The sequence below is a fragment of the Cibotium barometz genome, chromosome 59, assembly GCF_041138505.1.
Source record: "Cibotium barometz isolate CiBa-2024 chromosome 59, ASM4113850v1, whole genome shotgun sequence".
In the NCBI taxonomy this organism is placed as follows: Eukaryota; Viridiplantae; Streptophyta; class Polypodiopsida; order Cyatheales; family Cibotiaceae; genus Cibotium; species Cibotium barometz.
Genome location: NC_141104.1, coordinates 7,186,344 through 7,199,516, shown reverse-complemented (window position 1 = coordinate 7,199,516; position 13,173 = coordinate 7,186,344). Strand labels below are relative to the sequence as shown.

The following is a 13,173-nucleotide window of genomic DNA, read 5'->3' as shown; positions in this document are numbered from 1 at the left end:
GGGATGGAAGCCGGAATACAGAGGGTCAAATAAGGAATGAAGGATCAAATAAGGAATGAAAGCCGAAATACAAAGGGTCAAATCGATGGGATTTTTTCCTCTTATTTTTTAGAAATCCAAGATTTCTTTATTTCTCTCCTCTCATTGTGCCTTGGTTGACCATGGTTAATATGTAAGATTATTCAATTAAACATATGCGTATCATGATTAGATTTCAAAGAGCTTGGCTATGCCTTACATGGTGGACTCTTGTGGTATGGAAGGAGAAAAGAAGGAAGCCTAAGTCTCTCTCTCTCTCTCTCTCTCTCTCTCTCTCACACACACACACACAAACCAACTAGAGGGGTAGCAACATGTTGCATGACTAGAACCATCTCCTAGAAACAGTTAGAAATTTTTGCAAAAAACTGACATTAGATCCCTGTCATCTTGGCAACAACAAAAGACACACAACTTGAAAGCTTCTTCGTTTCATGTTGTAGAACTGTTTGTGTATGTGAGTGAGTGTGAGTGTGAGTGTATGTGTGTGTTTTGTTTATTTTGTATATGATTAATGCTACATGGATGAGCTCTGAAATCCTAGTATCATGGAAATAAGTGTTGTCCTAAAAAGGAATTGTTTGAAACATTGAATGAATGGCACCAAATCACTTTAATGCCTATGATAAATAAGCTAGACACCAAAATGATAGCCAACCGCCTAAGAGGTGTTTTATATGACAGATTACATCCTCAACAAGATGGTTTTTTGTCAAGAAGGCAAACAACAGATATATATTGCTAATGCCTATATCACTATGGAATATGCCAAATATACAAAACAAGATGTGCTAATCATGCAAGTGGATGTGGTGAAGGTATTTGATACAATGCAATGGGATTACATAGCTAATGTAATAACTACTCTTTTATTCGAGACAAAAATGCAGCTTGTAATCTATTGGTTATATAAGAATAGCTTTACCCAATGTATTATGGGTAAGGATCTCTCTAGACATTGGACGTTGGGAAAATTAGTAAGACAAGGCTGCCCTTTGAGTGCATTACTATATGCACATCCTTTGCTCTTGTATATTGAGAAATTGATGCAGACAAGACGGCTTCATGGTCTATAGAAATCGAATGGAACTCACTTTATAGCATAGGCCTCTACACAGATGACTCGTTCTTCATGCCTAAAAATGATCCAACTCATCTCACATGCATCGTAAGTGTCTTAGAGTTGTTTGGTAATGCTGCGAGACTTTATATAAATTTTGAGAAGTCAAAGTTGATTCTGTTACGCTATATGGATTGGCACGAAATTCTATGGCTGGATCAAATAGTTCAACCAAATCAAATGGCAAGGCATCTTCAATATGTGTTTTGTTTATACAATCTACCACCCTCTCATCAAAGTTTGCACACACCAATGCTAATTTCATTTTGCAAAAAATGATACTGCTTATGAAATGTGGAATTTACTAGACAAAAGCAAAAATTGAGCTGGGTAATTCCTAATAGACTTCTTCTTAGACTTGCTCTGGTAGCAGAGAGACTGAAGCCACCTGGTTTTGCAAGAAAAAAAGAAATAGCCCTTATGTCAGTCAAAAAAATACCCACTTCCATTGGAGTGGAATTGCCTACATCCTGTACAAATACACCTCTGGACTGGAAACTTGAAAGAATACTAGCCCCCAACCTACACTGCCCAGCTTCATATACAATCCTGCAATCCAGCACTTGCAAAAAAACTTCCCATCATTTGCACCCTTCCTGCTACCTCCACCCCTCCTGTTGCACTGGAAATAGCAAAAATGGTTTCTCCCTTGACTGTTGCTTCATCCCTCCCAAAAATGAGAAACCGCTTCCATTGCAGGAAGAAGAAGAGAGCTGCTGGCAACCACAGAGATGGGATGTTATGACCCATGTCTGCAAAATTTTCTTCTTCAAACTTCCATTGCAGGAAGAAGAAGAGAGGTGCTGGCAACCACAGAGATGGGATGTTATGACCCATAAGCCTCGTCTCCCTCCTCCAGCTCAAGACAATCGTGGGTCATCTCCAATGCTGGCATAAACAGTATAGACAGTCTCAATATCCTACCTCTTCTAGCCTCTCGCCAGGGGGCGCTGCCTTTGACGCCCACGAATGCGTCTCACCCTTTCTTTGTCCCGCTTTTTCTTCTCCAACTTCATAGCATATCGCTGCCGGCGCTCTCTCTCATGAATTCTCGTGCAAAAAACTTCACCAGTGCGGGGCCAGAGCCGCCTCCTGTCTGACATTCCATCATCAGCCTCCTCAGCAAGATCCTCATCCATGCCTTTGAGTATCTTATAAGAAAAGAAGTTGATCCATATTTGGCCATGCCTCAAAGACAGGTTGTGCTGTTCATGCATCGACCCCGTTTGCGGATCTAAGAACACCATTCTGCGGCCACTGTGGTACGCCCACACATTGATAAGCAGTTCCAACAGCCTACAGTAACAGTGCCTCACCTGAAATACACAGTATCGACATGGCTGGTCCAATAAATCAAACTACAAAACAAGGAGACCAAATACACAAAGGAATGCCAGCACCAAGGTGCTGTAATCAGTAATTTTCAGTAAACATGGGTACTTTAAAACATCCCGACTTAGAAACAGCCAGACCACACATATACCTCAAATCTTGAACTTCCCAAACTGCATTTCCCCTTGTCATCATGCTCCAAGAGAGATTCTGAGACCAGTGCACTCACAAACATCCTATCACAGATTCCAGCTTCTGAATTAGCTCTCTCTCTCTCTCTCTCTCTCTCTCTCTCTCTCTCTCAGCTTTAGTAGTGGATTTTGATCATGTTTTTTTCTGTGACTGTCACTTCACGGATGCTTGGAACCCTTTGATCTTTTGTAGACATTAATAGATCTCTCTCTCTCTCTCTCTCTCTCTCTCTTATGTCACATGCCATGCATATCACCACTGGCCAGCTGAGAGTATCACCACACCGTCTATACATTCAGCCTGGCATCCCCCGAGAGGGACGGATATGCAAGGTATGCATGACCAAGGAAGTCTCCCACCCTATTATGAGATTCACAGGAGATTTCAGTGTCTTTTTCAAGATGGATTCAGCCCCCTCTCACGGGTTATGCAGTATGCGGATCAGGGATGCTTAGGTATGTATCTACTAGAGCTCCGTCATCATCAAGAAGCCCTAAGACAGCACCCAAGGGTTCACAACCAGTGGGATCACTCCAACAAGGTATATACTGCCGTCTCTCGCATCCCAAGGAATCACACTTGGCAAAGTACAATGTGAGTCTGATCTTCCCTGTCAATGTCTGGTGTCCCACCAGAGATGATGGGAGCCTAGGTGAAAAGCAGAAGTACAGATGGCATACTGTGGTCTGCCTAGTAACTGAACATCCTCTGTCCTCTCATCAGAAATGTGCTAACTGTAACACACAACACTCAGATCTGAACATATGCTTTAACAATATAACATTCCTGAAATGGAACTCGTCTCAGAAACCAATGCAACCACATCATCTTTTGCTACTGAATTTTTGTGACCGCCCATTTGCATGTGCGTGCTATGACATAAAGCTGCCATTTCAGGCATACCTTGAAAACATGATAAACTCCATAAAGGAAGCTGTAGGCATTGCCCAGCTATGTAAAGTCGACCAGCGATCTCCATCCAGAGGCATCGGTGGCAATGTGTTCCAGCTTGATGGCAGCCCAAACATTTGCTTAAATGCCCTTAAAAACACACCCCTGTTGCAAGGACAGCAAAATAAATTGCTAGACATTAAAACAACCAAAATTCTGATGTGATATCATAAATAAAATCACAGAAATCAGAATTACAGCCAACCAACAAGTTGCCCAAAACATGCCTGCAGTTACCGTTGTTGATAGCATCACAATACAACCAAAAATCATGATGGTTAAATCCCTGTCTGCCATCCAAGCTAACTGGATCGGTTGAAGACCAAAAGTAGAGTGTATCTCCATCGTTGCCTCTTTTAGCTACATCATACAGCATCACCTCAGCTTTAGCTCCAAGAGAAACCTGTGTAGATATGATGAGATTAAGCAAGTTATTCACTCTTTATAATGCTCTTCACTTGACCTTTCCTCTAATGTGGAAACCCATAAGCATTCAAAATCTAACGAAGGGTATAGCAGTATACCTGTCTCCCTCCAGCCTGCCAGCTCTGAAATCCAATCCAGGCATTCTTATGAATACGGTCAATGCGATTGGCAATGGCTAAAAATGCACCAAACTCACAGAGCACGTCCTGGTAATATGAATGATTCAGCAAAGGCAGCCGCAAAGAAGCCTCGATATCATCTGATCCCGCCCTTCGCTGCCTCGGAATCTGTTAACAATACGTATGTCACAACCTTGGCATGGACCCACTAAGCGATAAGGCTATTATTCTATGGATCATGCAAGGTGTAGCCTTGGTTAGCAGTTAGCTCTTGGAGAGTCAGTTCATAATCCCATAAAAGCAAGGTTATTAACAGGGTCTAGGACCTATTTATGTGAGTAGGTGCAATCTCTGTGTGGGTTTGAATCTAATCTTGCCTTAGAGGCAGCTATTGGATTGCGAAACCCCCCGATGGTTGCAAGGCGTGGTATGAGACTCGACATGTAGTCATTCACAGGCAAGGTGATCTACAGCCATGACACGCGCAGGTTTATTCACCCATCCTTATCTATCCTATGCTCAGGCATGTGTATGAAGCTCTCCATGCAGGTATTCCAGATGGTTACACAAGGGTGTTACATTAGACAGATATCAAGATCAAAGTCTACTTGCATTGCGAAATTGAGGTTTTCTTACAACAAAATCTACTCGCATTGTGAAACTTGGGTTTTCTTACCCAGGACGAAAATTTGATCTTACCAAGCTTATCCCTCTATACATAGTGCTTTTTTGGCCTAGCAAAGGCCATGTACCAGCACCAAAATATGGTTCATAAATGCAGATGGGTTGGCCAGTCCTTTCCAGCTCACCGTCCTCCCTTTCGTGCAAGTCATTTTTCATATTTTCTGTCCTTCTAACACTGCGGTACACTTCTTCCCAGGTGCCATGCAGCTGCTCATTCCGTTCATTGAGCTGTAGAAACGCCCCTCAAAGAAAAATGCAAAAAAGATGTGGGTAAAACACTATATAACAGAGTCTCCTCCATACCATCACAATGTGCCCAATAGATGAGCAAGTATTGACTCAATGTGGGCTACCAGCCAGATACAGACACCATGTGTCTGCAAACATACCTGCTCCTCTTCGCTTCGCTCCATCTCTTCAGCTAGCTGCAATATTTTCACTTCTTCCCAATCAGCAAGGCTCAGCCCATCGTTTTTTTCACTCTTTGCAGCCAAAGCTCTGCTTTCAGACCCATATTTGCTCATCTGCTTTTCATTATCAGCTGCACCATTTTGACTTCTCCTGTACCTCTGCCCTTTTGAGAAGTTGTAGGCAAAAAATCCATTAGGGACCTCCAGAAGCTGCCACTGCCAATCCTTATTCAAGTTTTCCGGGACATTAGAAACCGGCAGCGGAAGGTGTGCTTCTGAAGGAAACTGGATTACTGTTTCTAGCAAACCAGCAAACCCGGAGATGATGTTCTCTACATGCAGTCCATGACCATGTACTCTGCAGCGCGATGCGGTATCAAGAGCCAGATCTGTCACTCCGGACTGTGATATAGCTTTTCCAAAAGCTTGTGTCAGCTCGTTTCTGTCTCCTGCCCTAAATATGATGCCATGGATTCCGTCTTGCATCTGAAAAAATGATACGAATCCCCAAACTCAAAACATATCTGTTATGTACATTATGCAGGACGCCTTCAAAACAGAAGTGTGGCTTATTAAACCTGATTGAATATGCTGTGTTTACATTTGCTTCACCCAATCATGGAAGCTTTATGACACTAAGAACCCTTACATGATTTCGAACGACTGTGATGTTGGGAGCAATAATGGGATGCTCAAACACCATAGCCTTAATTAGACTGCTTGGAAAAGCTTGCTCCTCACGCAAAGAGCTGTAAACAACGGCATCTGCTGCCCAAAGCAGCTCTTCTGCATCCCTGTCACCCCCAAAGTGAGACACTGTGCCGTTGGCAAGCCCAATCCGAGCAGCCAAAATCTGCCCCATAATCATCCATAAAAAACTCAGCTTATCATTATGATGTGAAAAGATGGGTTTAGGCAGAAAATAAAGTTTTACCTGCAAGGCCATGTTGTAGCCACTTGAAGAGCCCCGACTCAAGAAGAATAGCTTCAGTGAGAAACTGTCCCTTCTGCTGTTCTTCTGTATATCTCTTGCAAGGGGTAGAATGGCTTGCATGATAATGGCATGCTCTCTCCAAACACCTTTGTAAGAGAAAGGGCTCCCAACAACAGCAATGGCAATATCATGTGAGCCAAGGTTCAGAGCCCTTCGGACTTCCTCTCTTGTATGCATGGACATGTACTGTTCTGCTTCCCACACACATCTCGGAGAACCCGGAAGCACAAAGAAATTTCCAGTATCCAGTAGACTATACTCCATCTGTCAATAAGAGACTGAGCCATTAATCATGATGTCTTTATAAAATGTTAGATATCACGCGCTTTTTATATGCAAGAGACTCCAAAGCCTTGCTTACCACGTGAACATAATCAGAAAACAGCACAACATCTGCTCTCTCAAATGCCCTCTTAAACTTTGATATGAGATCCTTTTGGCCAGGAGACCCATACGCCTTTAAACCTTTCCCTTGGGCCTCTTCATGCAAAATCCAGATCACTGGCACTTCTTTGAATGGATCCTGCATGAAACTATCAAACGAGCAGCAGAGAGACTATGTCTGCTCAGAAAACAACACATACAAACACTGCTCCAAGCACGACCCTAAAGATGGCTAACCTTGCCACAGCAGGCATCATATCCAAGGAGCTCAGCATGACGCCCTCAAATCTGCCCAAGAAATCCAACCAAGATGCATCAAATTTCAAAATCTTTTCCATTATCTTTCACATATGAATAAGATGGTTCCTAATTATTATGGCACACCATGAAGAGGCTACTCATTTTAGCTGCCCATTACAGGGACTTCCATTGAGGGCACTATTCTGTGCCTTATCTCTCATAGTCATCCATCCTTAAGAAAGCTGATTAGAGTTTTGCCTTACTTTGACCAATCTATACCAAGCCCATAGTCGGCCAAATCAAGATGCAGCGTGGTCACAAAAGCACGAGTTTGCTCCCATGCAGAGTGCATAGGGCCATCCTTCAATGAGAAAATCTGTCATCCACACCAGCACCATTGAGAATTATGTACAGTCAACACTTCAAAGCTAGCTTAATTATCAGAAATACACTGCCTGAAGGGACATTCTCATTCCAACTGCATCAAAGCGATTCCATCGCATGCATCATGAAAAACTTACATTAAACTTAACAACAAACCCAGACATGGATCTGACCAGACTCTTCTCCCCATCTGGCATCTCACACCCACAAGGAATCTATGAAAAAGTGGACATGTCACTCAATCATGATAAGAGATGTTCCAATCTCTCCATCTTCTTCTTCTATCTTTGAATTAACAACCTCAATACCTTCACTTCTTCTAGAAAAGCAGTCGAGTACCTAGAAACATTCATATACTCTTCACCAGTAACCTTAATCTAGACTTTTAAGTTCCACGACTCTGCTAAATGTATCACCCAAACAATTAAAAAACTGTTAATGCCCTCAGTCCAGACTTATGACATCAACCACAAGAATCCAACCCATGTAGAAGCAAAAGCACTCAGCTGCACTGAGGCTCCATATGCTTAAATTGCTCAGCAAAGAAACACGTACCTCAAGATCATATCCAAGCACCTCAATAGCTTTCCACAGAGTGATCAAATATAGAGATTCTGGCGTAGATTCGAGGTTGGCACAGACCTTAACAGAGTAAATAAGAGTAACAAATAAAGTAAAGTTAAAACTCCATTTTTCTTTAAAAAAATTGTGAACCCACATCAAAAATGCACCATATGAACAGCCATTCCTTCTCAAAAGATATGGGCTACAATTTTTTGCACTTGGTCTTTATCTTCAGTTGTATAGCTTCAAGCTACTCACATTGACATCAGGCACCTAAAATATATGAAACAAACTATGCAACCTTTGGGGACTACTATCAGGTTGTAGTATATTCTACTTGAACTGTAGCACATCATACATACACCACTGTGAACACATGGGGAAAATTGGGATAAAGGATGATGTGGAACATACATGACTGTCAAACAGTTTGGCCAAACCCATATAATTCAATGCAATTAAACTGGTAGTGAATCAATTAGACTGCATGCATGTTGACAATTCATCCATGCAGAGACAGTGCTGGATCCCAATGCCAAGGCGCCCCCCATGCAGAGTATTTATTTTACCGATGTGAGAATGAAGATCTAGAAGGCAAACTTGGATCAAAACTTCGGGTTGTGTGCAATTACTTGTAGGAAAACTTCCCCCTACTGCTGATGGTCTTAAAGAATTTGACATGCATCACTTCACATGATCAAACTCGACCTAGAAGATGCCTAAGTCTCTTTGCAAAGATAGTCTGAACATACCTTTCTCCCAAAACAGGTCTAATATGCCCCAAACCTGTCCATTTGTCAGATGTACACTACCAGAAGTGTGCTACTTTAGACAACTAATATGCAAAAACATACACACAGTATAGGAATTGAAGAAGAGAGATGGCATGAAGGCTTGCTTTCTTAACCTCGACTGCTGCATATATTAACTTTTTGACTGAAATCAAAAAATATACAATGATGTCTACAAGATCTCAGCTCCTGATGTGCATTAACTCTACACTCCCTATGTGCATTAACTCATAACTCTAATGCTGGTCTGGACTGGACCAGACTGCAATAATTCTGCTACTTTCTTGACAGATCTTCTCCCTTCTGGAGAACCCAAAATTCATGTCATATAATCCACTAATCATGTTTAAACTAAGCTATGAAGGTGCCCAACACTTAGCCCCCTGGCCAAGTTGACTAACACCTGCTTGGGCAACTGATCTAAAAACTGCCACACTTACACATTCCTACATCATGTTGATTTACTACTGATTATATCCTAACGCTAACCCTAATTACCATGTACAAGTGTCCTCAACTGTCATGGCACAAGCGGACACTCCCTCTTGTTGGGCTTCATCTATGGATGGACTTACCATTGCATGTGATGTCGTTCTTCATTGGATGTCTTGACGGCAAGCTTCCAAGTCGTTCTCCAACTGCTGAATAATCTCCTCACCCCTCTCTATCCTATATGGTGCCACTATACTCTTGTAGAGATAGATGTTGGTGGACCATGTTTTCTCCAAGAAACTAAAGAGCTCTTTGACAACTGCCAAACCTCCATGTTCTAAGATGTCAAAACTCCATGTTCTACACACGTCAAATGTATGTGAAGAAAAAACAAACACACCTTTGTGGTCAAGGACTAGGCGAAGGTGTGATGGAGAAAGGGTGGGTGTAGCCTGCTTATGAGAAGGAAAGTGGGGGGCTAGCCCTTCAAGTCTCTCACCTTCGCATTTCGACAGTGCCCCATCTATTGGTCACTGAACTTTTGGTTCATGCCAAAGATAGGAGATTTGTCGCAGCAATGTTGCATGGCAAATTCAGAGAGCTCGATGCAACGAAGCCATCTAAGGCACCCACCCTCCGCCTCCGGAGTCTATTAGGAGCATTTGGCTCGATATCATTCATACCCTCCGCGACGAGTGGGGGAAGCATAGTCACATGGGACGTGAAATGGGGACGGGGAATGGGGACAGAGAAGATTGAGAATGGCCATTCCCTGTGACTATAGAGTGACATGGGACGGGAATGGGAACGGGAATATGCTGCCATCCCCAACATCCCCAAGTCTATAAATGCCCATTCCCTGGGACTATGGAGGGAAGCTTCAGGGTGGTTCTGACCGTATGTGGAAGCATCAAGAAGCCTTCCCAAGGCTCTGGCAACCTGGTCCTTTTCTCACAAATAGAGGTGGAGAGCCCACTTGGCACTAAAGACCATCCATGTGGTTATCCCCTTCCCCACCCCTTGTATGAGATAGCCTTCTCCTCATAGTGTGGCCAACCAGAGGAGAAGTGCATACTTCCTCCCCTTTTGCTCTTTGATCCTCGCTCCGTATATGGAGTACCTAGCCTTTTGAAGCTGGTTTTTTGTTAACTAATAGAAGGATCTTGTTTCCGGAAAAAAAAAAAAGGGAGGTTGATGTAGCCAATAGGCTTCGGCAGGTAAGCCGCAATTACTCAAACATAAAAGCTACCCTATCTGCCCCCTCTATCCACTAGAGGCACCCTTCTGATATGTTTTGCTGTTGTGGAAGCACCAACAGGGCGCCTTGCTTGCTTGCTTGCTTGCTTCATTAGCCCTCTTCTTGGTGCGTTTGGCCCTCTTTCTTGCCCTTTGGCTGAGCGCCCCTTGTACTATCTAGTTCAGAATTTGCAAAACTCAGCCTTGATGAAAAAAAAGGCAAACCTAAGTGAAAACGCTCGTGATGATGGAGTTCTTTGTGATGGATATCCACAACCTTATGAGAAAAAAATTACAATCTGTCTTCTATCAAAACTTGTTGCTTTGTTACCAATGTAATATGCGTGCTTGCAGAAGCGTGTTTATGAATTGATTGATTGCAAAATTTCACCTAATTTCACATCCACTTGTTGAAATTTTTTGAAATATTCCACTAATTGTTCGATTTCTTACTTTCCTCCAATTTACAAATTCCAATTTTATACTTTCAACCTTAATGGTGGATACACCGTTTTGTCTAGATGCAACTTCTTGTTAATTGCACCTAATTTCACATCAAATTGTTGAAATTTTCTCCAAGTATTTTCATTAGCTCTTTGATTTTCTCCACGTGTTTCATTAGCTCTTTGAAACTAAATTCGTATACTTGGTCGATTGGGCTTCTAGATCTGAATACTGGAAACATCTGGGACTGATGATTTGCCTGTCAAATGTTTTCGGAGTTCACAACCACTAGAATGGTCATAGAAGAGCTTGTACTGGAAGTGCCAAATGCTTCAGCCTTTCTCGATTTGTTCAGATTTCTGCAGACCATGCAGTCCAAAATTCATTTAGATTGTGTTATTCAATCACACTTCTACAAAGCTTACCCAAGGTGTGTCACATGCACTCGTGATCTCCATAGGCCAACCCAAATCTCACCACAGAGGCTCCATGATGAGGCAGAGACACAGATCATCATCTACACGCGAGAATTGAGAGCTCTGGGTATGAAATGAGATGAGGTCCAAACTAAGGAATGGCCAGAGATGGTGAACAAGCATCACCTCTAAGGATAGAACTTGGATATGGTGGTGGCAAGCTCATATCTGCACACTAACGTTTTAACACTTTGCTTTCAAAATGTGTGTCATGTACCCATGTACATTTAGCTGCACCATAAATTCTTGACAGGAAAGCTTGGCAAGGCATATGCAAATGAGCAAAACCCATCATAATTCTTCACAAAAGAGCTTTTCAAAGGCTTGACACCCATGAATGCAATAGATTAGAGCAATGCAATGCAATAAGGTCTACCCTGACAAGCACAAGAGCAAGGAACCATTACCAGTGCAAGCCGAGGCCGTCGAAAGGAGCTTCGCTGTAGCTTCCGGAGCTCATCCAAGGTCGGTCTACGCTTCATAAAACGCTCCTTCAACTTCCAAGGAACAAACTGCACCTTATATTCCAGTGCCTCTTCAGAAGAAAGAACCTTGCCTGACCTCTTGTAGATGTAGTTCAGTGTGAGAGCTTCTGATGCAACAACAGCAGTCCCCTTTGAGAGCAAGCTGATAGATCCTTGCACAAAGGCCTCAGCCACAAGGTAGCACACAGCAACCATAAGGGCAATGCCATAAAACCAAGCTCTGCTAGAGCTTCTAGGGCCCTTGTCTGTTGTTGATGACCTGTTAGCTTTGCTTGTGAGCTCTCTGCTTCTCAAAACAAGGCCCACCCAATCTCCCTTCTTTGAGTATGGCCCCTTGTGTGAGCCATTCTCATGAACATCATTGTTGGCAACTGTGCAACGCTTGAATGGGTGCCCATTACCCCTTGATGATGAAGAAGAAGACCCTTCCGGCCTTCTAGATGCTTCCACGGAGCTGTAAGCAGCAGCTTCCAGGAAGGTTCTGGTGTTTTTGGGGGCGCCTGCATTCTCCTTTGAGATGTCCTCCATACGCATTGCAGCAAGGTTAACGAGGGGGGGGGCTCGATTGAAGGAGAATACCAGCTCTTCCTGCTAAAGCAGGCGTTGTCCGTGTTGTTGATGGCAGCAGTGGAAAACCCACTTCAACGGTGGAAATCGGGGACCAAAACAAGCTCTGTCTGCCACATCAGAAGAATGCAGGGATAAGAGTGCAATGCTCTGCATGTGGGCGATGACGAAACCAGAGCAAGGAGAGCTATGGAGCATGTGGGCGGTGAAGCATTCAGTGTAAAGACGGTTTGTCTGCATTTGGGCGATGAGAACTGAGAGCGATGGCAGAAAAGGAGGACTAAACAAGCAGGTCGAGGGCAAGGAAGGAAGGGGAAGGAGGGACGAGAGGGAGAGGTAGAAGAAGGTGCAGGAAAGGGAGGTAGGTGAGGGCAGAGCAGAGAAAGCAAGCGGAGAAGAGGGGTTTGAGGAAAAGTGAAAGAGGAGACGACCGCAATGCAGGACAGGAGGACCGTATGGAGAAGTAGCACGACACGCACTGCTGGAGTGAGCAACGAGTCTCTCAGGTCATCTTAATTTCTTCTCTGCAGCAGCTATGGTGTCCTTGTTGGCAGGTGAGGGACTGTGTGTCGGAGTTGATGATGGTAGTGGGCAAATCTATCCCTTCTCACCGTCTTTATCTCAAAAAGCCCCATTTGGATTATAGCAGGAATTTTATTAATTGCATGTTAATTATTAATTATTATTTTTAGATCCATTTTTCTCCTACATAATTTGGTCTTTTATGCATTCCAGCTAGCCAACCACCCCACATCCACTTGTGTCCATGTAAGTTAATTTCTATTAGCAACCAGCCAGATTTCCTTGTTTTCACTCCTACTTGGGGCCCCCACTTGCCTCCCCAAAAGGTCTGAATTATTTGATGTTTCACGGATAATATTTTTCTTCTCAGATCTTAAAACT

General features: G+C 43.2%; 1 protein-coding gene across 1 annotated transcript; it reads right to left on the bottom strand.

Annotated features, from left to right (window-relative positions):
* Positions 1–1,418: 1,418 nt before the first annotated feature.
* On the bottom strand, positions 1,419–12,862 carry LOC147605437 (uncharacterized). The gene is made up of 14 exons (XM_086793065.1): positions 11,626–12,862; positions 7,831–7,917; positions 7,155–7,267; positions 6,889–6,939; positions 6,629–6,800; positions 6,208–6,531; positions 5,923–6,126; positions 5,253–5,759; positions 4,879–5,091; positions 4,159–4,347; positions 3,862–4,037; positions 3,587–3,739; positions 2,643–2,727; positions 1,419–2,475 (listed from the first exon to the last, which is right to left on the bottom strand). Exons 1-14 carry the CDS (start codon positions 12,235–12,237, stop codon positions 2,089–2,091), a joined length of 3,273 nt encoding a protein of 1,090 aa, XP_086649191.1. The 5' UTR covers positions 12,238–12,862; the 3' UTR covers positions 1,419–2,088.
* Between the last annotated feature and the right edge of the window lie 311 nt (positions 12,863–13,173).

What these genes read in the sequence shown, in the direction of transcription:
- LOC147605437 (XM_086793065.1), bottom strand. Translation starts at nt 12,237, where the DNA reads ATGCGTATGGAGGACATCTCAAAGGAGAATGCAGGCGCCCCCAAAAAC. An exon ending in GCTACAACATGGCCTTGCAG is followed by an intron (nt 6,127 to 6,207) that starts GTAAAACTTTAT and finishes ATTATGGGGCAG; the next exon opens with ATTTTGGCTGCTCGGATTGG. An exon ending in TGTATAGAGGGATAAGCTTG is followed by an intron (nt 4,348 to 4,878) that starts GTAAGATCAAAT and finishes TATTGTTAACAG; the next exon opens with ATTCCGAGGCAGCGAAGGGC.